Source organism: Pistacia vera, unplaced genomic scaffold, assembly GCF_008641045.1.
Source record: "Pistacia vera cultivar Batoury unplaced genomic scaffold, PisVer_v2 Contig511, whole genome shotgun sequence".
Taxonomy (NCBI): Eukaryota; Viridiplantae; Streptophyta; class Magnoliopsida; order Sapindales; family Anacardiaceae; genus Pistacia; species Pistacia vera.
This window is the reverse complement of record NW_022196348.1, coordinates 1979-28525: the sequence shown is the minus strand read 5'-3', so window position 1 is coordinate 28525 and position 26547 is coordinate 1979. Positions and strand designations below refer to the sequence as shown.

The following is a 26547-nucleotide window of genomic DNA, read 5'->3' as shown; positions in this document are numbered from 1 at the left end:
CTTCAACAAGTTGGAGGATAAGAAGAATCATAAGTAACAATTTTTAGTGCAGAAAATGCCTCAACAAGTTGTCATCACTTTTTGTAAAGTATCTGCCAAAGACTTTCAAGACTTTTCCAAGTCTTCGTTGGTAGTGCCAAATTTCTCCAATCATTCCTACGTTTATATTTTACTCATCTGCCTAAGCTGTAATTACCAGTGCTTCATCTTCACGACACACAATGGAGAACACCTACAGTAAGTATCTCCATGCTAAAATCCGAGCAATTCTCACTCTATTCCACCTCTCCTTCTTCGTCTGCCACCTTGCCTACGGCGTCAATGGTAACTCACCTTATTCTTATAATGCAACAGAAAACATACTTCTCGCTTGTGGCTCGTCTCACAGCTTCCTCTCTGAAGATCAAACACGGATGTGGTTTGGAGATAATAGCTCTCAATACTTGCCCCTGTTTGAAACCCAATATAACGCTTCGATAGCCTCTGCGGCACCTCAAAATCCAAGAAGCAGTTCCGAGAAATACTTCTTGCAAGCACGACTCTCTCATTGGCCATTTACCTACATATTCAACCTCACGGCGGGTCAAAAGTTCATCCGCTTGTACTTCTATCCAACTTTGTATCCAGAATTTGACAACTCGAAAGCTTTCTTCTCTGTTAAAGCAGGTTCTTTTACCCTCTTAAGCAACTTCAGTGCTTCATTTACGGCTGCTGCCATAGGCCAAGACACCTTTTTCAAAGAATTCTGCCTCAATGTGGAAGAAGGTGAAAAGTTAAACATAACCTTTACTCCGAGTCCAGACTATCAACAGGCATACGCATTTGTCAACGGAATTGAAATAGTATCCATGCCTACCAATCTTTATTACACCGAAGCAAGCAGTAAGGCATTAAAATTTCTACACCGGCCCACAGATCCTACATACAGTATCGAAAACAGCACAGCCCTGGAGACCGTATACAGAGTAAATATCGGCGGCAGGCTGATCTCCCCACACCAAGACACCGGCATGTTTCGAACCTGGTTTGGCAGTTACGCGGATTACTTGACATATGCTAGACCAGGCTATCTTCGCTTTAACTCTAGTATGCCTCTCAATTTCAGCAAGATGGCTAATTACACTGCTCCAGCTGTAGTCTATCGAACCGCTATGACGATGGGACTGGACCAGGAAATTAATGCAAACTATAGCCTCACTTGGGAGTTTCCAGTGGATTCCGCGTTTACCTATTTTGTCAGGCTTCATTTTTGTGAGTTTCAGATAGAGATAACAAAAGTTGGTGATAGAGTGTTTCAGGTCGACATAGCAAATGAGACTGCCGAAAATCATTTAGACATAATTGCTTTGGGTAATGGTAATGGTGTTCCAATATACAAAGATTACGCTGTGATTATCAAAGGAAAAGGGAATGAAAAGAAGCTGAATCTCTCTGTTGCTCTGCACCCAACAGCCAAGTGGATGAGTACCTACTCTGATGCTACCTTGAGTGGCGTTGAAATCTTCAAAGTGGACAATTATGGAAATCTCGCGGGACCTAATCCTGATGCTCTGATCAACAGCCCACAGGTTATGTCAACAAGTCCAAAATCAACAAAACCCAAGATTAGTCCTACAATTATAATTTCAGTCATTGGTATTGTTGTATCCAGCTTTGTCTTCGTACTCTCTATTGCAGTTTTATTCATTTTTCGGTGTAAATGGAAAACAAAAAGCTCAGTTTCCGTTCCAATTTCTTTTCCTACGAACAGGTCAAGCCAGCCCTGCGGCTCATCTCAATTACCATCTTATCTTTCTTCACACTTTTCGCTATCTGAAATCAAAGTGGCTACAAACAACTTTGACGATATTCTAATTATCGGGAATGGCGGGTTTGGTAACGTGTACAAAGGCTGGCTTATTAATAATGAGGCCACTCCTGTTGCAATCAAACGGCTAAATCCAGGGTCACAACAGGGTGCCGTGGAATTTTCAACAGAGATTGAAATGCTCTCCCAGCTCAGACACCGTCATTTGGTCTCTCTAATTGGTTATTGCGATGACGGTGGTGAAATGATCCTCGTATACGATTACATGGCTCGTGGAACCCTACGAGATCATCTCTATAACACCGATAATCCCCCTCTTTCATGGAATCAACGGCTTCAGATTTGCATAGGTGCAGCACGTGGGCTTCATTATCTTCATACTGGCGCGAAGCACACTATCATTCATCGTGATGTGAAGACAACAAATATTTTGTTAGATGAGAGATGGGTGGCCAAGGTTTCAGATTTCGGATTGTCCAAAATAGGACCCTCTAGCATGTCCCAAACTCATGTTAGTACAATGGTGAAGGGCACTTTCGGATACTTAGATCCCGAGTACTTTCTTTTGCAAGAGCTGACAGAAAAATCTGATGTTTACTCATTCGGTGTAGTGTTGTTTGAAGTTTTGTGTGCTAGACCACTTGTACTTCGAGCGCTGGATAGGAAGCAAGCGAGTTTGGCTGTTTGGGCCCAAGATTGTTATAACAATGGAACATTTGATCAGATTGTTGATCCATTTTTGAAGGATAATATAGGACCTGAGAGTCTGAAGAAATTTGGTGAAGTAGCAGTGAGCTGCTTGCATGAAGATAGGAACAAACGACCATCAATGAATGAAGTGGTGCATGGACTTGAGTTTGCATTGCAACTTCAGAAAAGTGAGGATAAGGATGACGAAGTTGGTGAGATTGATAAGGGGAAAATGCCTGTTGAGAACTATGGAACTGATGATGATAGCGATCTTTTGTTCACCGATTATTTGGAATTTTAAAGAGCGATCAATCTGTGACCATAGCAACTCGTTATTATCAAAGTTTTTCTATCAAATGTACATGTCTCGATCAATCTGTGACCATAGAACTCTGTTTGAATGTCTGAGTCATCTGATCATCTCCAGGATTACTTCCTCTCTTTTCTTCGACACCAAGAATGGTACAATGCTGCATTTGAAGATCAAAAGCAACTAGCATAAGAAACCTAGACCAAATCAAGGAGACAGGATAATGTTAATTTTACAACAGTTTCTTTTTCCACCCACGACCAAACCGTGTTGTACCCTTACATGTTACAGAAAAAGCACGTTTTATCTTGCTCCAAAATTTCAGCTTTAGCATTGACTCTTCTCCATTATTTCGACTATCATCCATTATTTTTACTCAATTATCCGGCGAGCAGGAGAAGTCAAGGAAGTCAAGGACTCAGATTCCAGCACTATAGGGGCGTCATTCTGAGCCCCATTTTCTTCATCCACGATCAAGTCAACCAAAGTCTCGTAGCTCATCTCTACCGTCCAATCTTTGTTCCCACTTCTCGCTCTCTGCAATTAAAGCGACTTTCGATCAATCATTATTGCAGTGTGGATAGCTCTGAGATCATGGACAAGAAAATTAAGTTATATTTTGACCATACAAGCAAAAAAAGAAAAGAAGGTTTGGCATTTCTGTAGAAGACTTCGAATGCTGCCAAAGACTTCAAGTCATTGAGTGATATGTACTTATCTATGCTAGTCTGCTAGCTAACGTCTTCAATTGTATCAGAATCAATGGTGGCCACATTGGTTTTGACTAGTTGATGAGATAAAATTCAAATTACTAAGAAGAAAACGTAGCTTTATAATTGTTCGTTACAGCTGGAATGTAAAGGAAAGAAGAATAACAACAACAAAGAAACTTTTTGAAGAGACGAATTTTTTTTCTCTGTTTTCAATTCTTCCAACTTCAATTTATACAAAAGCTTTAATCAACTACAGTGATTGTAAGGATTACAGCTTTATAACTAAAAGAATTTTTCACTCCCCATATGTAATGAAACGAAGCTAATATATAGGAATTAATATAACTCACATTTATTAATTTTTTTCAATTTTAATAAGGTTATAGTGTAATCTAATCATTCAAAAGTTGTTAAAGACGATAATTGAAATAACCAACTCAACTTCTTTAAATCGAATGAAAAGAATAGAGATGGATAGAACGAAATAGAATAAATTAATAGTTTTGTTGGTTGTTCTTGTAGGTGGCAAAATATAAAGAACACAAATCGATTTATCTAGACATTTACATTTAGTACAAAAACTTTGATAATAACTAAATGCTATGGTCACAGATTGATCCGTTTTTAATATTCCAAATAATCGGTGAACAAGAGACCGCTATCATCATCACTTACATAGTTATCAGCAGGCCTTTTCCCTTATCAATCTCACCAACTTCGTCATCCTTCTTCTTACTGTTCTGAACCTGCAATGCAAACTCAAGTCCATACACCACTTCACTCATCGATGGTCGTTTATGCCTATCTTCATGCAAGCAGCTCACTGCTACTTCACCAAATTTCTTCAGACTCTCAGGTCCTATATTATCCATCAAAAATGGATCAACAATCTGATTAAATGTTCCATTGTTATAACATTGTTGGGCCCCATCAGCCAAACTCGCTTCCTATTCAGCGCGCGAAGTACAGGTGGTCTAGCACACAATACTTCGAACAACACTACACCGAATGAGTACACATCAGATTTTTCTGTCAGCTCCTGAAAAAGAAAGTACTTGGGATCCAAATATCCGAAAGTGCCTTTCACCATTGTACTAACATGAGTTTGGGACATGCTAGAGGGGCCAATTTTGGACAATCCGAAATCCGAAAATTTGGCCACCCAACTCTCATCCAACAAAATGTTTGTTGTCTTCACATCGCGATGGATGATAATGTGCTTTGCGCCTGTATGAAGATAATTCAAACCATGAGCTGCGCCAATGCAAATCTTGAGCCGTTGATTCCATGAAAGAGGAGGATTATCTGCTTTATAAAGATGATCACGAAGGGTTCCACGAGCCATGTAATCGTATATCAGGATCATCTCACCATCGTCGTCGCAGTAACCAATTAGAGAGACCAAATGACGGTGTCTGAGCTAGGAGAGCATTTCAATCTTTGTTTTGAATTCGAGGACACCCTGTTGTGATCCTGGATTTAAGCGTTTGATGGCAATAGGAGTGGCCTCATTATTAATGAACCAGCCTTTGTACACGTTACCAAACCCTCCAACCCTGATTACTAAAATATCGTCGAAGTTGTTTGTTGCTACTTTGATTTCAGAAAGTGAAAAGTGGGTACAAAGATCATCAAATGGTTGAGTTAAGCCACAGGACTTACCTGACTTGGCGATAGGAGAAGAAATTGGAACCATTGAAACCCCAGTGTTGGGAACTGAGTCCATTGCTTCTCGTCTACACCCCAAAATGAATAAAATTAAAATAAAAACCACAACAAAGCTGGATACAGCACTTATGGAAATTTTAAGCACTGCACGTTTAGTATTCTTGAGTGTTATGCCTGAGAAAGTAGGGCTGACGTAGAGCCCTATCAGCGTAAGCGGTTAGAGCGTAGGTAAGTCCTATAGCTATCCAGACGCAGCCACGTCGCGTGCTGACGTGAGTAGCATGCTCCTGCCAGTGCAACAGGTGTGTGCCAGATTAATGAAAGGATGGAGAAGGTCCACGTGTCCAATCCCTACACAAGCCGAGTAAATCACTCGAGTAGGTGAATAATGGGACACAAGGAAGGATTTGCATGGCAATCTGACCTATTCACAGATTCAGTAATCATTACCTCAACTCATCTCACTATCAATAGAAAGCTCCTCTCCCGTTTGTGGGATTAGCTAATTTATGTCTGGAATAGCACACATATTCTTTCTCTCTCCCTCTTGTAATCATTTGTAAATCAGCTCGCTAAGCGCGACCTGATCTTATATATTAATACAATATCAGTGGATGTAGGATTCGTTTGTTTAAGCATTCGAACAATTTTAAACATTGCTTTACATCTTATTCGGTTCAATACTCCCATTCATGTGTGTCTTCTGAGTCAGCTCAGCATTTCACACATGCGTTTAGTTGGTGTCAAAATCAAGTATCAACAGTTTGGCGCTAGAAGGAGGGCCTGATTTAGTGCTTTTTTTTCATCAGGAGAATCTCTAACTAATCAATCCCACAACAGCAAATGGCTCGCCGATTTGAATCTGAGCGAACCAATCATGGTAATGAAGAAATCCCCCAGGTACAAGAGGACACTTCTCCCGAGGTGCCCTCAGTCCTGCAAAATACCATGGGGGATATCCCTTCGAGCTTGCGGCTTGACCCAACCGTCATGAGCTAGCAGGAGAGGTTCGACAATACTCTCCAAATGGTCAATCAAAGGCTGGACCGGTTGGATCGGGTCGTGCCACCCGAATCAAATGAGGTTGTGCAGCCGCTAAAAACGCCTGCATGTCGCATGAAAGCGCGAAAAAGGGCGATAGCCCATGCCGCACGCAGTACAGCGCGTCGAAAGGGAAAGCAAGTGGCGAAGAGCGGGCCTAGAGGCTCCGAGGGGCCAGCGAACACCAGCCGTGCCCCAGGTAGAATACCCGTGGTGTTAAGGCTCGGTGACATGTGGCTACTTGAGCCGCCCCGGATTATTTTATGCAAAAATGTAAAGTTTATCAAATGATGGCAGACTCCATAAGCCTAAATATCGAACTACTCTCCACTAATGAGTACCAGACGAAGATGAGAATCAAAAGGTCTTTAAAAGCTTATACCATTAGGTTCGGGTAGTGGGTTCCAATAAAAAGGATAGGAAAATACAAAGTAAGAGAACTCGGTTTTCGTCATGCAAACACTCAAGTTAAATCGAACTCCACTTTTGCTTACCCACCAATCAATGTACACCAATCAATGTATCCACTAATTACACCCCTCAAGCTTGTGTCTTTCTTATTTCTGATACCATAAATGCGCAGGTTGAAGGTGTACGTGGCGTTGTTAAAGCCGAAGTCGCCAAGTACTATTAGGCAGTTTTTAAGGCGGTTACTGGTTTCCAGCCGAGATACCCTTCAACTTGACAAAAGAATTTTTTTTTTTTTTATCATCAAAATATGTATACAATCGAGACAAAACCATTGAATTGAGGTGAACTTCCTCCTTCTTTCATACTGCCCTTCTCACAACCCCCAAACTATTCTTTTGGCTTATTCGCACAACTCTTTCTATTCCTTGTGTTTGCATTAAGACCGAATTCTCCTAAGGGTACGATAAAGTGTTTAGGGTATAAGGATTGGACAATTTTGTTGTTTTCCAAGAAAAATAAAGCAATATAATTCACACAGCTCAAATGGGTGACTAGGGACAATTTCATTTATGGGTCGGCTAGAAAGGCTCAAACGTTCAAAAAGAATGCCTAAATCATTTCCTCACTCATGTCTAATCCTAGAATTTTGCCTCAAGCACTTCTCTACTAGGTTCTAGAATCCACCAACATTATCAAACTTCACCTAATCACATAAAATGAATCTGAGCATGCCGAAATAAATGAAAATTGTGGCTGAACCACTCAACAAACCTCAATCAAAATTCAGTCAATAAACATAAACTTGAAGCAATGTCTAACATTTCTCAACAATAAAATTGTAACAAGCCTATTCTCATCATTGATTTATACAATTCATCATCGGCAAAAACAATCAAACTAAAGAAAAAAAGTTAACTTAAGTTTTTTTTTTTTTTTTTCTCGTTTAAGGTGTACGTGGCGTTGTTAAACCAAAGGTTGCTAAGTACTGCTAGGCAGTTTTTAAGGCAGGTTCTGGTTTCCAGCCGATATACCCTTAAACTAGGCTTTATTTCTATTTCCTACCCCCCAACTAAATATGACATTGTCTCCAATGTTCCATTACGCATAAATCAGGAATAGAAAATCAAAAATAACAGAGGTACGAGAAAGCTCCCTGGTTAATCCGTGAAGTATCGTTCCACAATAAACACTCGGTCTCGGACTTTTCATCACCCAGAATCTGTCAAAAAAATTGAAATTGTGGTGTCCCTTGTGTTAGCAAAAATTCACAAACTAACTTGAAAATATTACAACCTAATCTCGTCTTTGCAACATTTACAAATAAAAAGAAAACAACTAAAACAACTACACAAACCAAAACCAAAATTACAGACTGAGTTTAATGTTTCAAATGAAAAACCAATTCAACTAAAACAAAATAAAATAAAGAAAAGCAAAAACAGGTGCTACGGTTCTCATTCTTCGCCTCCCCCATCTTCCTCATCTTCCTCTTCTTCCTCTTCTGATTCGGAGCCCATCCACTCATCTGAATCCCAGTCGGTCCATTGGAATCTTGAAGTGTCAACGTTGAGCTCGCTAAAGCTATCCTTTTGCATCTCATACATCATGTGGGTCTGCTCAACCAACCAATCCTGACGATTTGCCATTCGTTGCATCATACCCATCATCTGCTGCATCATCTATTTCTGTGTTGCTGTGGAGCTGGATGATCCGGCAAGGCCTGTTCTCTTCCTTTTTTCCTCTGCTCTTGGTTGCGCAGCTTCCAGACGGTCAAGGTGCTTCCTATAATACTCTGAGTCTAACATTGGGGCAGCATGAATACGGTGCTCATCATCCTGAACCTCGACTCCAGCTCTAAGGCACAAGGCTGTGATGAGATGTGGGAAACCGTAGCTTGTTCACCCTGGTTTGGAGGCCTGCTTAATGCTGTTCCAGATCATGTCTCCCACATCGATACTCTTCCCTGTGGCAATAGAGGAGAGCAAAACTGCCTTCTCGTGAGTAACTGTGTTGTAGTGCGATTCCGGCATCAATTTCGCACTGACAAAATATTACCACAGTCGAGCCGTGGGTGTCAACTGAGTTCCCTTGAGTGTCTTCTTCTGTTTCTTCGATACTGCCCAATCTGCATCCGGTTTTGCAATGACCGGAAGGATGATATTGTCCTCAATCTGTGATCTCTTAAACTGTACGTACTCATCTTGGAAAATTTCATGCAGGTTGTAGAACTCATTGATCACCTTTTCCGTAAATGGCACATCAGCCCCTCTTACAAAAACTGTACCTTCCTCACAATCCGGGAGATTGGCATAGAACTCCCTTACTAGCGGCTCTACAGCCGCTTGTGCAGGAGCCCTCATAAACATCTCCCAACGTCTCCCTCTACTCCATTCCAAGGCCTGACTCGCGGTCAATCCGCACTCATGAATAATACCCTTATCCTTTCTTTGGATTGCCCCTTCATACCTTTTACGGGCTTCATCATTAATAAAATGATTGCCAACTTTCTTTCCTTTGCTCTTACCCTTGTATGGATGCTTAATTTTGGCAGGCATTGTTCACAATTAAAGTTCACTCAAAAATTATACTCCAACAATTCAGACCTAATTGTTTAACATAACCAATTTAATCCTGCAAAAACAAACAACACTTCCAAAAATATTCGCGTTTACCCCCAAACTACAAAATTTTCAAATCTAACCAAAACACTTCAGAACTCAAAACCCACTCTCCTCAATATTACCACACGCACAAACTACCCTTCCTCAAACAAAATCAATGCTCAAATTCACCCAAGTTCCACAACTCAACCGCAACAAAATTTTTCAGATTTACAATTAAAAACTTGAAATTGTGCAATAAAAAGCTTTGGGTACTTGAGATCTTACCAAAATGAAGGAGTATTTGCCACATATTGAACCAGAAACAGCCCAGATTGAAAAGCCCCAAATTCTTGATCCAAAAATTTTCATGAAATTTTCGCGAAAATTGTTGTTGAAATGGGTTGTTTTGGTGTTTAGGAAGGTTAAGGAATAAGAATTTTGGTTGGAAAAACACTAGGAAGGCAAAAGATTGAATTTTGAAAATTTTTCTCTCAAATGAGTATGAAGAGTTGCGTGAATAATGAAAAAGAAAAGTGGGTATTTATAGAAAAGTACCATCCGCGGCGACGCTCTTCGTGCATGAACCCTAAGAAAACACAGGTTTCGCCGCAGCGAAGAAAAAATCTTCGCCGGGGCGAAAACAAATAGAGGCAAATAGTCTCGGCGAAGAATTTTCTTCACCGCGGTGACAATACCTTAGAAAATTTTCAAATATTTTATCCTACTTTCTTCGCCGCAGCGAAGACAATTCCTTCGCTGGGGCAAAAACTTCCAGGAGCTCACACAAATTTCAGGCTGCTTCGCCCCGACGAGGAACAATCTTCATCGCGGCGAAGTCTGGGACTATTACACCGAATTCTTCTTCACAATGCTTCGCTGCAGCGAAGAATACTTCTTCGCCCTGGTGAAGTCTGGAGCATTTTAATTCCTTTCTTTGGCTGAAAACTTCACCTGAAAAACCCAAAAACATTTATATTAAAAATCATACAAACTCATAATGAATTCAAACAAATTCAAACAACCAAAATGAAAACAAACAATTAAAAACACTAGGGTTGCCTCCCAAGAAGCGTTTGTTTATAGTCGATAGCTCAACTCTCTCAATTTTTCACGTCAGTCCAGACTATCCAAGTACATCACATCCCTTAACATTCCCTTGTGCTCGAGCTTCTTTTGCTGATGATCTTTTTCACGTAGTGGTCTTGTTGAGAGTTTCACCACCCATTTCCATCCCTTGATCATTACTTTGATGGTTCAACTCTTCTCACTGACTGTTTTCCGTTTTCTTGAATTTCCCTCACCCTTTTTGAGTTGAGAGATCCTTTCCTTGTGAAAACACAATCTCAACTGTGGCTTATCTCGGAATTTTGTGCCATCCCTTTTGTTATGGTCCTCACTCTCGATCTGATTCGGTTTGACAATGTAGCTCTTAATTTCCACTCTAGGATTGTCCAGTTGGAAGGTTTCACTTTTTGCCTGGTCCACCATATCGATTTTCAAACACGACTCTTGTTTAGGTGGAGCTCTCGTTGATTCAAAGACATTAAACGTTATTTCTTCATCTTGCATCCTCATTATCAACTTCCCTTCTTGAATGTCGATTAAAGCTCTTCCGATCACCAGAAATGGTCGTCCTAGGATAAGAGGAATCTCTTTGTCTTCATCCATATCCAACACAAAGAAATCCGCAAGAATAATAAACTTGTCCACCTTAACCAACACATCCTCCACAATGCCCCTGGGATGTTTTATTGATCAATCTGCAAGTTGCAAGCATATGGTTGTCGGCTTTACTTCACCAATTCCTAGTTTCCTGAAAACAGAAAAAGGCATAAGGTTAATGCTCGACCTAGGTTGCATAAAACTCGATCAAAGGTGATATTTCCTATAGTGCAAGGAATCGTAAAACTCCCTAGATCTTTAAGCTTCGGGGGTAACTTCTTCTGGAGAATGGCACTGCACTCCTTCGTAAGCATCACCGTTTCCTCATTTTCTAGTTTCCTTTTGTTTGAAAGTATTTCCTTAAGGAACTTAGCATAGCTCGACATCCACTGCAATGCATCTACAAAATGAATGTTAATATGCAATTTCTTAAAAACATCAAGGAATTTAATAAACTGCTTCTCCTGATTTTCTTTTCTGAGTCTTTGAGGAAAAGGTACGAGTGGTGTGTGATGCGCCAACTCTGGTGGTATCTCGGGGAAAGGCAATTTCTCTTTCTTTTTCTTTTTCCCCTCTTCCTGCTTCTGTTCATCTTTCCTTGGGTTGGGTGGTTTCTCTTCAGCAATGATTTCTTCACCAACTTCCTCATCAGATTCTTCATTTTGCTTTGATGAAGTTTCCTCTTTCCTTGATTTTTCCACCTCTTCTAAGACTCTCCCACTTCTCAACGAAATTGCATTTACTTGCTCACGTGGGTTAGTGACTGTATTGCTTGGTAAGGAACCTTGTGGTCTCTCATTAAGCTTCTCGGCCAATTGGCCCACCTGTACCTCAAGATTCCGAATGGACGCCCCTTGATTTCTAACATTTGTCCTCGTCTCATTCATGAATCCTGTGGTCTCCTGCATGAATTTTCTGAACATGTCCTCCAACTTTGTCACTCTTGGATCTCCCGGTTGATTATTCACCCCTTGTTGGTTATTTGGAACTATCCTCTGGTTCCATTGATTAGTTTGTTGGTTCTGATTTCCCTAAGCCAGATTTGGATAATTTCTCCACCCCGGGTTGTATGTGTTGGAGTAAGGGTTGTTTGGTTGTCTCTGATTTCCTGCCAAGTAGTTCACTTGCTCCATTGATGAAGATGACGAAGCAAACGTGTTCCCAACTTGACACTTGCTGCTCACATGGTTCCCTACACAAAAATCACATGTTAGTTGAGATATTTGTACAGAGTTTATCTGCATAGTTCCCAACTATTTCTGAAGTACCGTGAGTTGGGCTGAGATGGCTGTAAAGACATCAACTTCATGAAGACCCGAAGATTTCCTTGGTGTTGCTCTCTCATTTAGTCTTTGATAGTTGTTGCTTGCCAAAACCTTAAGCAACTCATAGGCCTCTTCTAGTGTCTTATTCTGCAAGGCCCCTCCTGAAGCTGTATCCACCATGGTTTGCACATTACCCATCAATCCATTGTAAAAAGTTTGGACTTGAAGCCAAACTGGCAACCCATGGTGTGGACATTTCCTCGTTAACTCCTTATATCTCTCCCAAGCCTCATACAATGACTTGGACTCATCTTGTAGAAATGATGTGATGTCATTTCTCAATTTTGCTGATTTAGCTAGAGGGAAGAACTTAGTAAGGAATTTCTGTGCTAGATCATTCCAAGTTGTGATAATTCCGGGTGGTAGTGCCATTAACCACCCCTTAGCTTTATCCCCCAACAAGAATGGGAATAACCTCAACCTAATGGCGTCATCCGACACTCTGTTTAACTTGAAGGTGTCACAAATTTCTAAGAAATTTGCAATATGCTGATTCGGATCTTCCTTCAAATCACCATTAAATCTAACCGACTGTTGGATCATCTGGATGATTGCCGGCTTGATCTTGAAGTTGTTGGCTTGCACCGTAGGTCTAGTAATACTCGACCCACTACCGTTCACTGTGGGAACTGAAAATTCTCTCAGTGTCCTGTTTTCTGGTTCTTCCATTTCAACAACTACCTCTTCTGTTTCAACCACTATGTCCTCTCTTTCTCTTCTCTCTCTGTTACGTCATCTGACGATTCTCTCAATCTCAAAATCAACAGGAACCACTGGTTGACGTCTCGCTCTTCACATAAACTGCAAAAACAGAAATGAAGGAAAGTGAGATCACAAACCAACTGAAAATTAAAACAAAAAATAAAACAAAAAAAAATGAATAAAAACAAAAGTAAAAACTCCAATCTAGCTAACTATAGAAAGACTCAATGTTAACTTAAAACAGTCCTCGGCAACGGCGCGAAAAACTTGATGCGTGTGTCCTACAACATGCAACATGTAGCAAGTATACTAATCGCACAAATAATATAATGATGAGTGAGTATCGTTCCCATGAGGATTGTTAGCTAAGCACTAAGTTTCCTACTATTCTCAAGTTGGAGCAATCGATTTCTTTAGATTAATGGAAGCTATTTCTAATTAAAACTGAACAATAAATTTTAAACTAAAATTAACGATGAATGCGAGATGAAAAACACGGATATCAATTAATTCAAGTAAAACGGGTAGGGTTTTGACTTCATTCGGATTTTATGGGTTAAACCTAAGAATTAAACTAAATTCAAACTCATATGCATTGATTGTAAATCGAACTCTCCTAAGTGTTAAACATACCTTCTCAGGCTATGTTTTCCTACTCTTCCTTATCAACTTTCCGCACCCAACAATTTGAAAGTTAACAAATCCAAGCTCATTAAGCATAAGAATCCTACAATGATTTCATTGATTTTTGAATCTATCTCTAGCATTCAATACTACAATGGTGATTACCTAAGAAGCCTAACATGATTCATTTCTCAAGCTCATCATGTTCATCACATATAAGCATTAGTGTTCAGAGCAAACACACAATCAAAGCATAATCATATGAAAATAAAACAATCAATCACTTAACCCATTAAAATCCGAATTACAATCAAAACCGGCCTAAACCCAAAATGGGTTAGTGCATAGCTAAATCAACACTACAAATAAAGAAAACGATAATATTAAAGTTCAACATAATGGAAATGAGAGAAAAGACGAGAAATCTCCCCAAATGATGAATCCCCTGGTTCGAAATCGAATCTTTCCCTTTGTTACAGCTCGAAAATCACTCAAAATAATTCAAAGGAAATGTAAAAAGCTATTCCAAACCCTATTCGACTCCCCTTCCAAAAAGGCTAAGTCTTTCTTTTATACCTCGCCCCAAATTTCTCAAAAAAACACACACAAGTTAAACTGTGCGTTTTACAAAACTGGAATTTACAATCGTCGCCGCGGCAAAGAAAGAAGCAGATATGGTGCGTGACTGGCGTACTTTGCCACAGCAAAGAAGAAATCTTCGCTGCGACGAAGCTTCTTGAAAAGTTTTAGAATTACAAAATTGCCACTCTGCTTGCATCTTCGCTTGATTCTTCGATCCTTGGTGCTCTTCCTTGGGAACAAGCCTCATAATTCCTTATCCTGCTTCAGAACTCTCCCAACTTCTGAGATCCGCCAAATTCTGAGTCCAGAATTTCCAATTTTGTCCTTATTTGAGTAAAATGTCCATTTTAACCTGAAACATGAAATGTAAGGAATTAAGAATCAATTCAGGCAAAAATAGACTAAGAAGTATCTAAAATCCAGCCTAAAAGCTTAAATAAAATAGTATAATCCTCGGATTATCAGCCGCCCCATGCCACATTGCACAAGCACTCCCACAAAAGTGCGAGGCGGGGAGATTCCTATTACCACCAAAATGACGACTCCGACCATCGTGCAGGAAGTTCCCACCCTCAGTGGGTCGGTTCGTACCACCGCGGAGGTCGTGAAGGTTCCCCAAACCATGCAGTGCTATCACACGGCTTTAGCCAGCGTGTCTCGAGATTGGCCGGAACAGTTGGCAAAGGCGAGGAGGAATCCGACCTAAGGTCATTCCTCAACCGTAACCGTAACCGTGAGGGTCGAACCCACGTTGTGGAAAGTGATCCACGGGCAGCTCCTCTACCTCAGATTGAGGAGCTGCAGCGAGCTCTGGATCAGTTAAAGGCTCAACAAAATGAGAGAGGGCAAGTCGCAGGGGCGTCTCCCTTTTTCCTGGGGGTACTAGCTGATAAGCATATTTTACACTATGATTTTGTATTGAATTTTGATAGGATTCAGGATACTTTTCATACAATTTGGGCCATAATTGCTACCTAATTCTATTAATTTGTTTTTGTAGGCCTAAACGATGAGTTTTAGCATAAATGACAGTTTTGAGCGTAAATTGTGTAACTTGAGTTTGGAAACTCAGAATGACCTGAATTTAGAAGCTTTGGAAAGCTAAGAAGAAGAGCTACAACTTTCATGTTTTGGGTTTTCCCTAATTCTAACTGGACAAGGGTGAAAACTTGGCTTGCAGTCGTGAAAAGTACGCTGGGAACTGAAGAAAAACGTCTTTGGACATGCTTCAGTATTTCTGCCATAACTTGAGCTGTAGACCTCGTATTGTTCTGATTCTTGAACGAAAGGAAATATAATTTAAAGGGCTAAAATTTATATGTTTAATACTGTTTCAGATTCAGACTCTATCATGCTCATTTTTGGCCCGAAAGGCTTCGCCGCGGCGACCTGCGTCAGATTTAAAAATAAAACGACGCTTTTTGGCTTGCTAGGGCTTCGTCCTTAAGTAAGAGAGGTATAAATTAGAGCAAAAAGGAAGAGAAAAGAGTCTTGGTTCGTGATTTGGGAGGCAGCTCATGGAAGGAGAAGATTATTGAAGATTTGGGCTTCAAATTAGAGAAGATTTCTCCATCTTTTGCTTGCTTTTCAATGATGAATCTTGATTCAGTTTGTTTTTGTTGTTTTATTTCGTTTTTGAGTATGAACTGAGTTGTTTAGCTAGGGTTTGATGTAACCTTGATACAATGATTCAAATTTATATGTATTGATTTACTTTGAGTTTTAATTTCATGATTGAGTGTTTATCTCTTTGCTTAATGACTTTTGGATGCTTGATCACCATTCAAATGTGTGTTTTTCATAATGAGACTGAGAAGTGATTTGTGATTGTGCCTCTTGGGATAAATACCTTAGATTAGCAAACGCTAGAGATAGGTTTAGCGATCTATGAAATCTAGATAGAATTCCACAAAGCTTAAAAGACTTTGAACTATTAATCTTCAAATTGTTGGGTGCGGAAGCTTAATAGGGATAAGTAGGGAAATGTAGCCTGAGAAGGTATGTTTTACAACTTAGGGAATTCGATTTTCAATCAAGGAATTAGAACTTGGGTAATAGATTCTATGATTTGAGTTAGCGTATCTAGGTGAAATCAACACCCTAGCATTTTTTAGCATTGTTTAATTAATTAAGTTGTTGGGTTTTGCATTTGTTTTTAGTTTGTTAATCGTCCATCAATCCAATATATTGTTGCTTCAATTAGGACTTTAACTAGAAAAATCGGTACTTAGTAACACTATCCTCGTGGGAACGATACTTACTCATCATTTTATTACTTAGTGCGACTAGTATACTTGCTACATATTGCATATTGTAGGAAACACGCATCACTAGCCACCCCCCTCCCATCGAGATTCAGAATGCCCAACATGCGGGCATTTGATGGGAATTCTGATCTGCAGGATCATCTGTATGAATTCAACGACCTAATGGAACTTCACCAAGTTTCTGACTTGGCAAAATGTCATTGCTTGACAGTAACTCTAACTTCACATGCCAAACAATGGTTCAGGTCGCTCCTGGCGGGATCGATCAGCTCGTGGAATCAGATGAGTTCGACATTCCTAAGACACTTCCAAGCGAACAGGAAGTTCTCAATGCCTTTAAGCTACCTCAGCAATATAAGGCAAGAGAGGGACGAATCCCTCTAGTCTTACATCGATAGATTCCACAAGGAGCTCCATAAAGTAGCTCATACTCCCGAAGAATCTATGCAAACTCTCATCATCGCGGGAGTTCACCTACAGACAGATCTATGGAAAGAGCTGCAATCAGAGGACGATGTTTCCCTCACCCACTTCTACAGTCTTACGGAGAAATACCTTTATATTGAGAACTCTGTGGCAGCGCTCCACCGCCACAACCCTGGCACTTCAAGTGGTGCACCTGGTCAGGGGAAAAATAGAAAAGCTGATCGCAGATGGGCTAACGACGATCAGCGAAAATGAAAGAACCACGGTTCGAGCCCAAAAAGTCTTATGCTCTGGTTCCTCATCGCGATCGCGTCGAAGCAATATACCCCTTTAAATGCATCTGTCTCGGCCATTCTCGACAAGTCAGAAGAGGTCGGCCTGCTTAAGAAGCCTGAGCCCATGAAAGGTCCCCCTTCATCCAGAAACAGTCAAAAATACTATCGCTATCATCGGGATAATAGGCATCACACCGATGAGTGTCGAGCTCTCAAGCAGGCAATCGAAGACCTTATCAAGCAGGGGCATTTCAAAGAGTATGTTGATGACTCTACTCCCGTGAGAGACAAAAATCGAGAGGAACCGGGTAAGAAGTGTCATGATCGCAAGGGTATCTGCAACGTAGGAATAATCTTTGGAGGATCGCATCTCACAGGGAATTCGTGAGGTGCCCAGGAAAGATATGCTCATGCAGCCCATCACGACCCCATTAGCATGATGAACATGACGCAACGAGCCCCAAAGGTTTGTAGAGAGGAGGAAATCACCTTCTCCGAAAAAGACGTAGTCTGATTACATCATCCCCATGGTTATGCTCTCGTCATCACGCCCCAACTAGGGCGTTTCGACGTCCACAAAATGTTGGTGGACAACGGAAGCGCTGTGAACATCCTGGTCCAGCTAGCTTTCGAAAGAATGAAATTGGATGAGGCTGACCTGAAGCCCATCTCTATCCCCTAATATGGCTTTACAAGGAATCACCTAATCCCCAAAGGAATGATCTCGCTTCCAGTCACGTTAGATGACTCTAATGAGGTGACCAAAATAACTGAATTTTTAGTAGTGGACTGCCCGTCTACTTTCATTGGCATCCTAGGGCGACCTCTACTAAGAAACTTCAAGGCAGTCACTTCGATATACCATCTCAAGATGAAGTTTCCCACCCTGACGGGGATAGGGGAAGTGAGCGGATCTCAACGCGTATCTCGCGACTGTTATGTAAGGGCAGTGCAGATGGCGTGTAAAAGGAAAGGCATCCCGCGTGGCATTCCCAAGCAGGCAATGGCGATCAGTTGGATCGAACTATAGCTTGGCCCAGCCGAGGATAATATGGATCCTCATATCCAGGAATCCTCTTCCAGTAGGCCAGTTGAGGGTTCATCTGAAGTATCAGTCGACCAGAACGAGCCGAGTCAAGTGTTGAGGATTGGAAGCAATCTTAACCGCCAGCTCGCCAACGACCTGACTAGCTTTCTTAGAGAAAATATCAATGTGTTTGCATGGACGCATGCCGACATGGTCAGGATCAGCCCAAATGTCATCTGCCATGCCTTGAACATCGATAGTGAGGCCAAGCCGGTCTGCCAGAAGAGAAGAGCGATGGATCCGAAGCGATATGTTGCCTTGAAAGTCAAGGTAGATAATCTCCTTCGGAATGGGTCTATCTGGGAAGTGCTCTATTCGAGCTGGGTTGCCAACCCGATTCTAATAAAGAAGCCCAACAACAAGTGATAGACCTGCGTTGACTTCACCGACCTCAACAAAGCATGCCCAAAAGATAGTTTTCCCCTACTAAGGATTAACGAGCTCGTGGATGCCACCTCCGGGCACAAGCTACTAAGTTTTATGGACACATACTTGGGATACAATCAAATTCTAATGTATGCGTCGGACGAAGGCTGTATTGCTATAGAGTTTTGCCCATCGGCCTAAAGAATGCTAGCACAACTTACCAACGGCTAGTTAACCGGATGTTTTTCGAGCAGATCGGAAAGTTGATGGAAGTCTATGTTGATGACATGCTGATCAAATCACATGTCGCTGCTGATCACATAGCATATCTCGCTGAGATGTTCGACATCCTTCGAAGGTACAGAATGAAGCTCAACCCCCTTAAGTGTTTCGGAGTTTTCTTAGGAAAATTCTTGAGGTACATGGTTAACCAGAGGGGAATAGAGATCAACCCCGAGAAAATCCAAGCTCTCCTCGACATGAAAAGCCCAACCAACCGAAAGCAGGTTTAAAGCCTCAATAGGCAAATAGCGGCACTCAGTCGCTTCATATCAAGGGCAACAGATCACTTCTTGCCATTCTTCAACATACTTAGGGCCAATAAGAAGTTCGAGTAGACTCCTGAGTGCGAACAGGCATTCCAGAGTATTAAAGAGAACCTCGGAAAGCCATTTCTTCTGTCCAAGCCTCTCTCGCAAGAAATTCTCCTCCTGTATCTGTCCGTCTCTTAGCACCCAGTCAGTGCAGCGTTAGTTCAGGAAGAGAACAGGGTTTAATGGCATATGTATTATGCAAGCAAGCATCTACTAAATGCTGAGATGCGATATCCAGAAATGGAGCGGTTAGCTTATGTCCTGCTGATTGCTTCTAGGAAGTTGAGACCTTACTTCCACGCCCATACAATTCATGTAATGACCAATTACCCGCTCAAACAGGTCCTCCAGAAGCTAGAAGTGTTGGGTAAATTGCTCAAATGGGCTATGGAACTAAGCCAGTTCGATCTAAAATACAGATTGAAAGTAACAATCAAAAGGCAGGCTATTGTCGATTTCATCTCAGAATTTTCATATATCCGATCAAGGAGTCCGAGCAACAAGCCAACAAAGTCACCCAGGAAACCATTCAGAACCTATCGACCTAGGGCCTCTATGTCGATGGGTGATCGAACAGAAAGAGGGTCGGGGCAGGCCTTCTCCTCTTAAGTCCTGAAGGGACCCCGTATTCATGGCATCCTCTAGTTTCGGTTTAAAGCGACCAACAATGAGGCTGAGTATAAAGCTCTACTCGCTAGGTTGCGGTTGCGGTTGCGGTTGCGGTTGGCCAGAGAAATGGGATCAGCCGTGATCAGCATCCATAGCAACTCCATGTTGGTTGTCAACCAGATTTTAGAAGAGCACTAAGCCAAGGAATAAAATATGATATGCTATCTGAAGAAAGCTAAGGCTGCGCTCGAGCCATTTAAGCTCTTCATAATCACACAAATTCCTTGAGAGAGCAATTCTGTAGCAGATGCCTTAGCAAGGATAGCCTCATCGCAGGACTCAGATGCACAAGAAAGTATTCATGTGTTCATAGAGGCCCCTAGTGTTAGCTCAATCGAATAGGCCATGAATATGGCAGAATCAGTTTCTTAGATGACCTATATCATTCAGTATCTCCAAGACAGAACCTTACCCACGACAAGGTCGAAGCAAAAACCCTACGAACAAGAGCTACTCGTTACATGCTCGTAGGAGATCAGCTGTACAAGCGAAGGTTTAGTGCCCTTCTTCTCCAATGTGTAACCGACAAAGAAGCAAACTATATCATGAGGGAGATACATGAAGGGATATGTGGTAATCACACGACTGCACGATCTCTCGCTAACAAAGTTGTTTGTCAAAGGTATTACTGGCCCTTGATCCAAGAAGACATCTATAACTTTGTCAAAATGTGTGACAAGTGCCAGCGGTTCACGAACATACCGCAAGCTCCTTCCTACTAGCTGATAACCATGACCAGCCCCTGGCCATTCTTCATATGGGGAATCGATCTCATTGGTCCCATGACAGTTGGTAAATAGGGAGTCAAGTATGAGGTGGTCGCGGTAGATTACTTCACCAAGTGGGTCGAAGCAGAGCCATTAGCCACGATCACCACCAGAAAGCTCAATGACTTCATCTTCAAGAACATCGTGTGCCGCTATGGAATTGCTTATACCCTCATATCTGATAATAGGAAGTAGTTCGATAACGAGAAATTCAAGCAGTTTTGCGACGAGCTGGGTATCCATAAAAAATTTGCCTCAATCGCAAGACCGCAAGCAAATGGTCAAGTTGAAGCCGTCAACAAAACTATCAAGCACACTTTGAAGGCCAAACTTGGCGCAGCCAAGGGAAATTGGGCCAACGACCTTCCTGAAGTTCTGTGAGCATATAGGACAACTCCGAGAACCTCTACCTCAGAAATCCCCTTTTCGCTAACATATGGTTGCGAAGCAATGATCCCTGTAGAGGTAGGGATCAGTTCATTTTGGAGGGACCTGTTCAATGAGATGGGCAACGAAGCACTTATGCGCGCAAGTCTAGATCTAGTTGAAGAACATCGTAGCAAGGTTGAGCTAAGAATAGCAGCCTATCAGCAACGTGCGAAAAGGTTCTTCGACTCTAAGGTCAGAAGAAGAGACTTCCAGGTCGACCACCTCGTTTTGAAGGAAGTCTTTCTCAGTACTTGAGAACCAAGTGCGGGCGTTTTGGGACTGAACTGAGAAGGCCCATACCACATCGCCAAAGTAATAAGACCGAGAACTTATCATCTCAAAATGATAAATGGTTCCGAAGTACCGCGAGCTTGGAATGCTGAACATCTCCGACCATATTATCAATAATTTCGAACTCAATTTTTCCTTATAAAGATTTTACTTTTCTTAATCCGTGTAAATAACAATTGTATGATTCTGTTCTTTTGCGATCATTTTTCTGTGCATAACTCTGTTTGTATAGATTTGCACCAATGTTATTGTAAATAGTTAGAATGCGATCTCATGTATAGCATATAGGGTACGGAAATTGTAAGTACTCAAAAGATTAAGAAAGCCATGTCTTTATTTATTAATAAAAAAGGGAAAGTACATAAGTGAGCAGGAAAAGACTACAAGAGCGGATCACTGATCCTCATCCCCAGGCCTCGGAGGGGCAACCTCATCATCCCCAGGCTAGTCGTCGATCGCCTGTTCGGGTGCAGGCTCCTCCGGGACGTACTCCGGATGCTCCTCCTCTAGGCCGGGTCCCCGAGCCGTTTCCTCGTCCTCGGCCGGCACCATGGAAGCAAGGGAATCCTGGTATTCATCGGGGAGGTTAGACAGATCAATCATAGGGTTCTTCGGCCAAAGGGCAAAGATGGACTGAATCCTCCATTCTGCAGCCCTACTCTTAAGCTCCAACTCCTGCTGTTGCATCTCCGCAGTTAGCGAAGCAACATGACCTTGGGTGAATTGGAGCTTGACCTCAAGCACCTACCACTACTTCTCGATGGTCTCCTACAGCTCAACCCTTTCCCGCTCTGCTCGTAAGGCCCGCTGAGAGGTCATTTGTAGCTCTTGCTCTTTCTCTTTCTCGCCAGCCTCCTTGGTAAGCCTGGCCACTGTCCTCTGGAGCTCTTTTACTTCCTCTCCGCGCTGGGTCGCGTCTCTGGGTGGCCCTCCCGAGTGAAACGCTTGGTAAGGATGCAACCTCTCGAGCTAGATGCCCAAACCCTCAGTGTCAGACTCCGACTCTTCAGCCCGAAGTTGCTTACGCTTCTTAGACTTTTGAGCCATGGCCTTCTGCTTTGGGCGAGCAGCCGAAGGCTGAAGAGCATCAGCAGGTCAGATCAGAGCACTTGTCGGTGTCCCTCCAACGGGGGGACCACTAAGAGTCGCTCCAGCTAATCCAATGACACCTATCTGGGGGAAGGAAAATTGCCTTGGTCCCGGCGATCTAGGCACCTGGGAGGCATGATCGCTGCATGCGAACATCATTAGTCAAACAGTTCGCTGCATGCGGGATCTAAAAACAGGCTAAGGTTAAGAAGCTTACTTGATGTGGTCTCTAGGGTTGCCTCGGAGTTAAAGAAACCGTACTTACGCAAATTTACGGTTGTCACGAGCAGTCTTACGTCGCGACTCTCTTCGGGCAAAAAGTCGAAGGTAGTGATCCTGTCCAGATCCTCAAGGAGCGTTAACCTAGTCATCTTGTTCACTGCGAAGAAACAAAGAGCTCGTCAGCAAAGAACAAAAGTAAGTTCGCAAACTCAAAAGAAAGAAGAACCTACTCGACCCCTAAAAGTGGCAAATTCCATCATAACGAAAGAAAAAGAACTTCGTCTCGTATGCCCTTACGTTGCTCGGGTAACTATGTATTCCTGCTTTAATCGTAGGACGCTTAGAGAGGTAGAAGAAGTCCTTATCCTTACTCTTTTTCAGAATGTATGAGCAACCGAGCCTAGCGCAGTTAGCTTGCCTAATCTGTTTTCACCGCATGCAATGTACATAGCCACGGCTATCATATATACATTCGGCGTGAGCTGTAATGGTGCGATCCCAAAATGATTAAGGACCGGCCTGACAAAATAGTGGAAAGGGATCAACCCTCCACTCTTAAAAATGTTCTCAGAGATCATAACCAACCCTTGTGGCAGACTTTGAGCTATGTGTATCCTATCTTGGAAGACCTCCACACTGAGAGCGTATTGGTCTACCACTTTCTGAATCTCCTCAGCAATAATCATCAACAGGATCTCCTGAGGGGGACCCGCAAGAGCATCCTGCACAAGCGATCTAGTCCCCTCCTCAGTTTTGGTCGTTGGGGAGTCCATTCTGCTGCGGTCTGAAAAGAAAAGCGACATGCAGAGAATCACTCAGTCCTCGTACAATATTTCGTACGATGACGTGGAGGAAAAAGTAAGTATTTCCTCCCTTAAACTCTAGAAAAACCCTAACGGAATACTTTTAGAGCCACCATCAATGGCTCAAACCCAAGGAGAATATTTCATCTCCTATCAACTATTGGCGGACTGTCATTGCCAGGCAACTATTGAAAACAAGAAATAATAATAAAAGTGGCAGAGGGACAATCCTTACCTCTTGGAATGAGAAGATTAATCCTTCTGCTTTGAATATCAAGAGCGCACCAGTCTGAAAGACAAGGAACCAAGGCTCACGAAAGTTTCTTACTCTCTCTGAGAAGGTGAGTATTATGGCATTGCCTGAAGTGAGCTTGGGGTTTTACAGTGAAGGAAGTGGCGCTTTGGTTTCCCAAAGTCAAACGATGTTTGGATGAAAAACACATCTCACTGTTGATCGCGACTACGTGTAGTAGATCAGCAAAAAAGAGTGATCGTCACGCTTCGAGAAACCAAATCGTCGTTCTTCTCCATTGAAACAGTCAAGCGACAACACATTTTTCCTCCTCCACATTAAATGCGCCCATGTCCACATTTAATGCTCTGATAGGAAATGTCGTTTCAACATGGCTCGCATTTAATGCGCATGGCTGGCACTTATTGCGCACAGAACACGTCTGTCAGAGCAAAAGGTATTTCATTAAATGTATCAGCTACAAAAGTGCAACGGATAACATCTGAAGAGGTTGTTATAAAGATCACTCTTCGTCTATCAGTCGCGAAGCGACATGACTCTTCGATCCCATCTCTTGTAAGTCGCGAAGCGACGTGACTCTTCGACCTTGTCTCATGTCAGTCGCGAGGCAACGCGACTCTTTGACTTTGATGTATATCAGTTGCGAAGCAACATGATCCCTTGCCTTTAGCAAAAATTTCGCTAAGTGCAGTCAGGTCGTGAACTTCGGATGAAGACCAGAGTCGTCGTCATGGCACTAAATATGGTCTAAGTATAGGTCGCTGACCCTTAGAGTAAAGGCCATTTCAGGTCGCCTGCATGGAAATGTTTCCTTGACCACTTTGCAACCAGGTCGGGTCGACTAGTATCTCTTCAAACACATCAAGTTAGGGCATAATATGTAGTTTCCAAGGTTCGATTCTCAAACCTTAAAAACTAGGGGACTTCTGTTATGCCTGAGAAAGTAGGGCTGACGCAGAGCCCTGTCAGCGTAAGCGGTCAGAGCGTAGGTAAGTCCTGTAGCAATCCAGACGCAGCCACGCCACGTGCTGACGTGAGCAGCATGCTCCTGCTAGTGCAGCAGGTGTGCGCCAGATTAATGAAAGGCTGGAGAAGGTCCACGTGTCCAATCCCTGCACAACCCAAGTAAATCACTCGAGCAGGTGAATATAGGGACACAAGGAAAGATTTGCACGGCAATCTGACCCACTCACAGATTCAGTAATCATTACCTCAACTCATCCCACTATAAATAGAGAGCATCTCTCCCGTTTGTGGGATTAGCTAATTTCTCTCTAGAATAGCACCATATTCTCTCTCTCCCTCTTGTAATCACTTGTAAATCAGCTCGCTAAACGCGACTTAATCTCATATATTGATACAATATCAATGGACGTAGGATTCGCTTGTTTAAGCATCTGAACCACTTTAAACATTGCTCTACATCTCTTATTCGGTTTAATACCTCCCATTCACATGTGTCTTCTGAATCAGTTCAGCATTTCATACATGCGTTTAGTTTGTGTCAAAATCAAGCATCAACATGGGGCTTTGTTGATCTTGGACTTGCTGACACAACCGAAGAAGCTCCTGCCAAATTTGTATCGCTGTCCACTTTGAAGATTTCAAGGCCGTTCAGGATGGCATCAGAGTATTTAGTCTTCCATTCGGGCGCTGGGTGCAGAGTAATAGTGATATTCTTCGTTTTTTCATTTCCTTCTGACCCTATTCTCACAGCGTAATCTCTGTATACGGGAACACCGTTTCCACCACTCCATTGAATTACGTCTGCTTCAGTCTCAGCAGTTTGATTAGCTATGAAGATCTCAAACACTCTTATCACCAAATTCTGTTATCTCTTTTTGGAACTCGCAAAAATGAAGCCTAACAAAATACGTAAACCCGGAATCCACTGGGAACTCCCAAGTGAGATTATAATTTTCGTTAACATTCTTGTCCTATCCAATCGACACGGCGGTCATATAGACTAGTGATGGAGCTACATAATTCGCTATTGCGTTGAAACTGAGACTAATATTACTATTAACAAGCAAAGCATCTGGTCTAGCGTCTGTAAGGTAGTCAATGTACCAATCAAACCAGGTTCGGTACATCTCGGTGTCACTTGCAGGTGAGATAAGAGCTCCACCGACATTTATTCTGTATACCGTCTCAAGGGCATTGCTCTTTTCAACTCTGTAAGGATTCAGTTGGCCAAGAGATTTTAATGGTGCATCTTCTGCTTTGGTATAATAAAGATTGGGGGACATGGATGATATTTCAATTCCGTTGATAAAAGCATATGCATCTTGGTGGTTATGACTTCGAGTGAACGTTATGTTTAGCCTCCCATCTTCTTCAACGTTAATGCAAAATTCTTTGTGAAAGGTATTTTGATCATGGGTAGTGGTAGTAGTTGAAGAATTAAAGTTACTAAGAAGGGTAAAAGAACCGGCTTTGACAGAGAATATTGCTTTAGAACTCTCAAAACCTTGATATGAAGCTGGATAGAAATAGAGGCGGATGAACTTTTGACCTGCCGAGATGAGGAATGTCTAGGTCAATTGAGAACGAGAAAGTCGGGCTGTCAAGTAGATTTTGTCGATGATGTTTAATGATGGTGGAGTTTGAGATACTTGATTCGGCGTTTTTTGGTAATTCTGGGGGGGAAGTATTCAGGTTTATCAATATCTCCACTCCAGGTCCGTCCGTCCTGAGGAATTATGGTGCCATCCGAACCACAATTGAGAAGTATGCTTTTTCGAGGCTTTGGAGCCGGTGAATCGCCTGAAACGGCAGTGGAAATAAGGTAGTCAAGGAAGAAGATATAGAATGAGGTGAGAGGAACAGATAGGATTTTTGAATGAAGATACTTGTTGCAAGTGTCCTCCAT

The 26547-nt window shown here is 42.1% G+C and overlaps 1 protein-coding gene, 1 non-coding gene and 1 pseudogene across 2 annotated transcripts; 2 read left to right on the top strand and 1 right to left on the bottom strand.

Moving 5' to 3' along the window:
- The first annotated feature begins 220 nt into the window (after nucleotides 1-220).
- On the top strand, nucleotides 221-3425 carry LOC116106282 (receptor-like protein kinase FERONIA). Its single transcript, XM_031392627.1, has one exon. It carries the CDS (start codon nucleotides 222-224, stop codon nucleotides 2796-2798), a length of 2577 nt encoding a protein of 858 aa, XP_031248487.1. The 5' UTR covers nucleotide 221; the 3' UTR covers nucleotides 2799-3425.
- On the bottom strand, nucleotides 2869-26547 carry LOC116106292 (annotated as a pseudogene).
- On the top strand, nucleotides 12409-12515 carry LOC116106303. Its single transcript, XR_004124300.1, has one exon. It is a non-coding gene; the product is annotated as a small nucleolar RNA R71 (small nucleolar RNA).

Coding starts and splice junctions, on each gene's coding strand:
- LOC116106282 (XM_031392627.1), top strand. CDS start 222: ATGGAGAACACCTACAGTAAGTATCTCCATGCTAAAATCCGAGCAATT.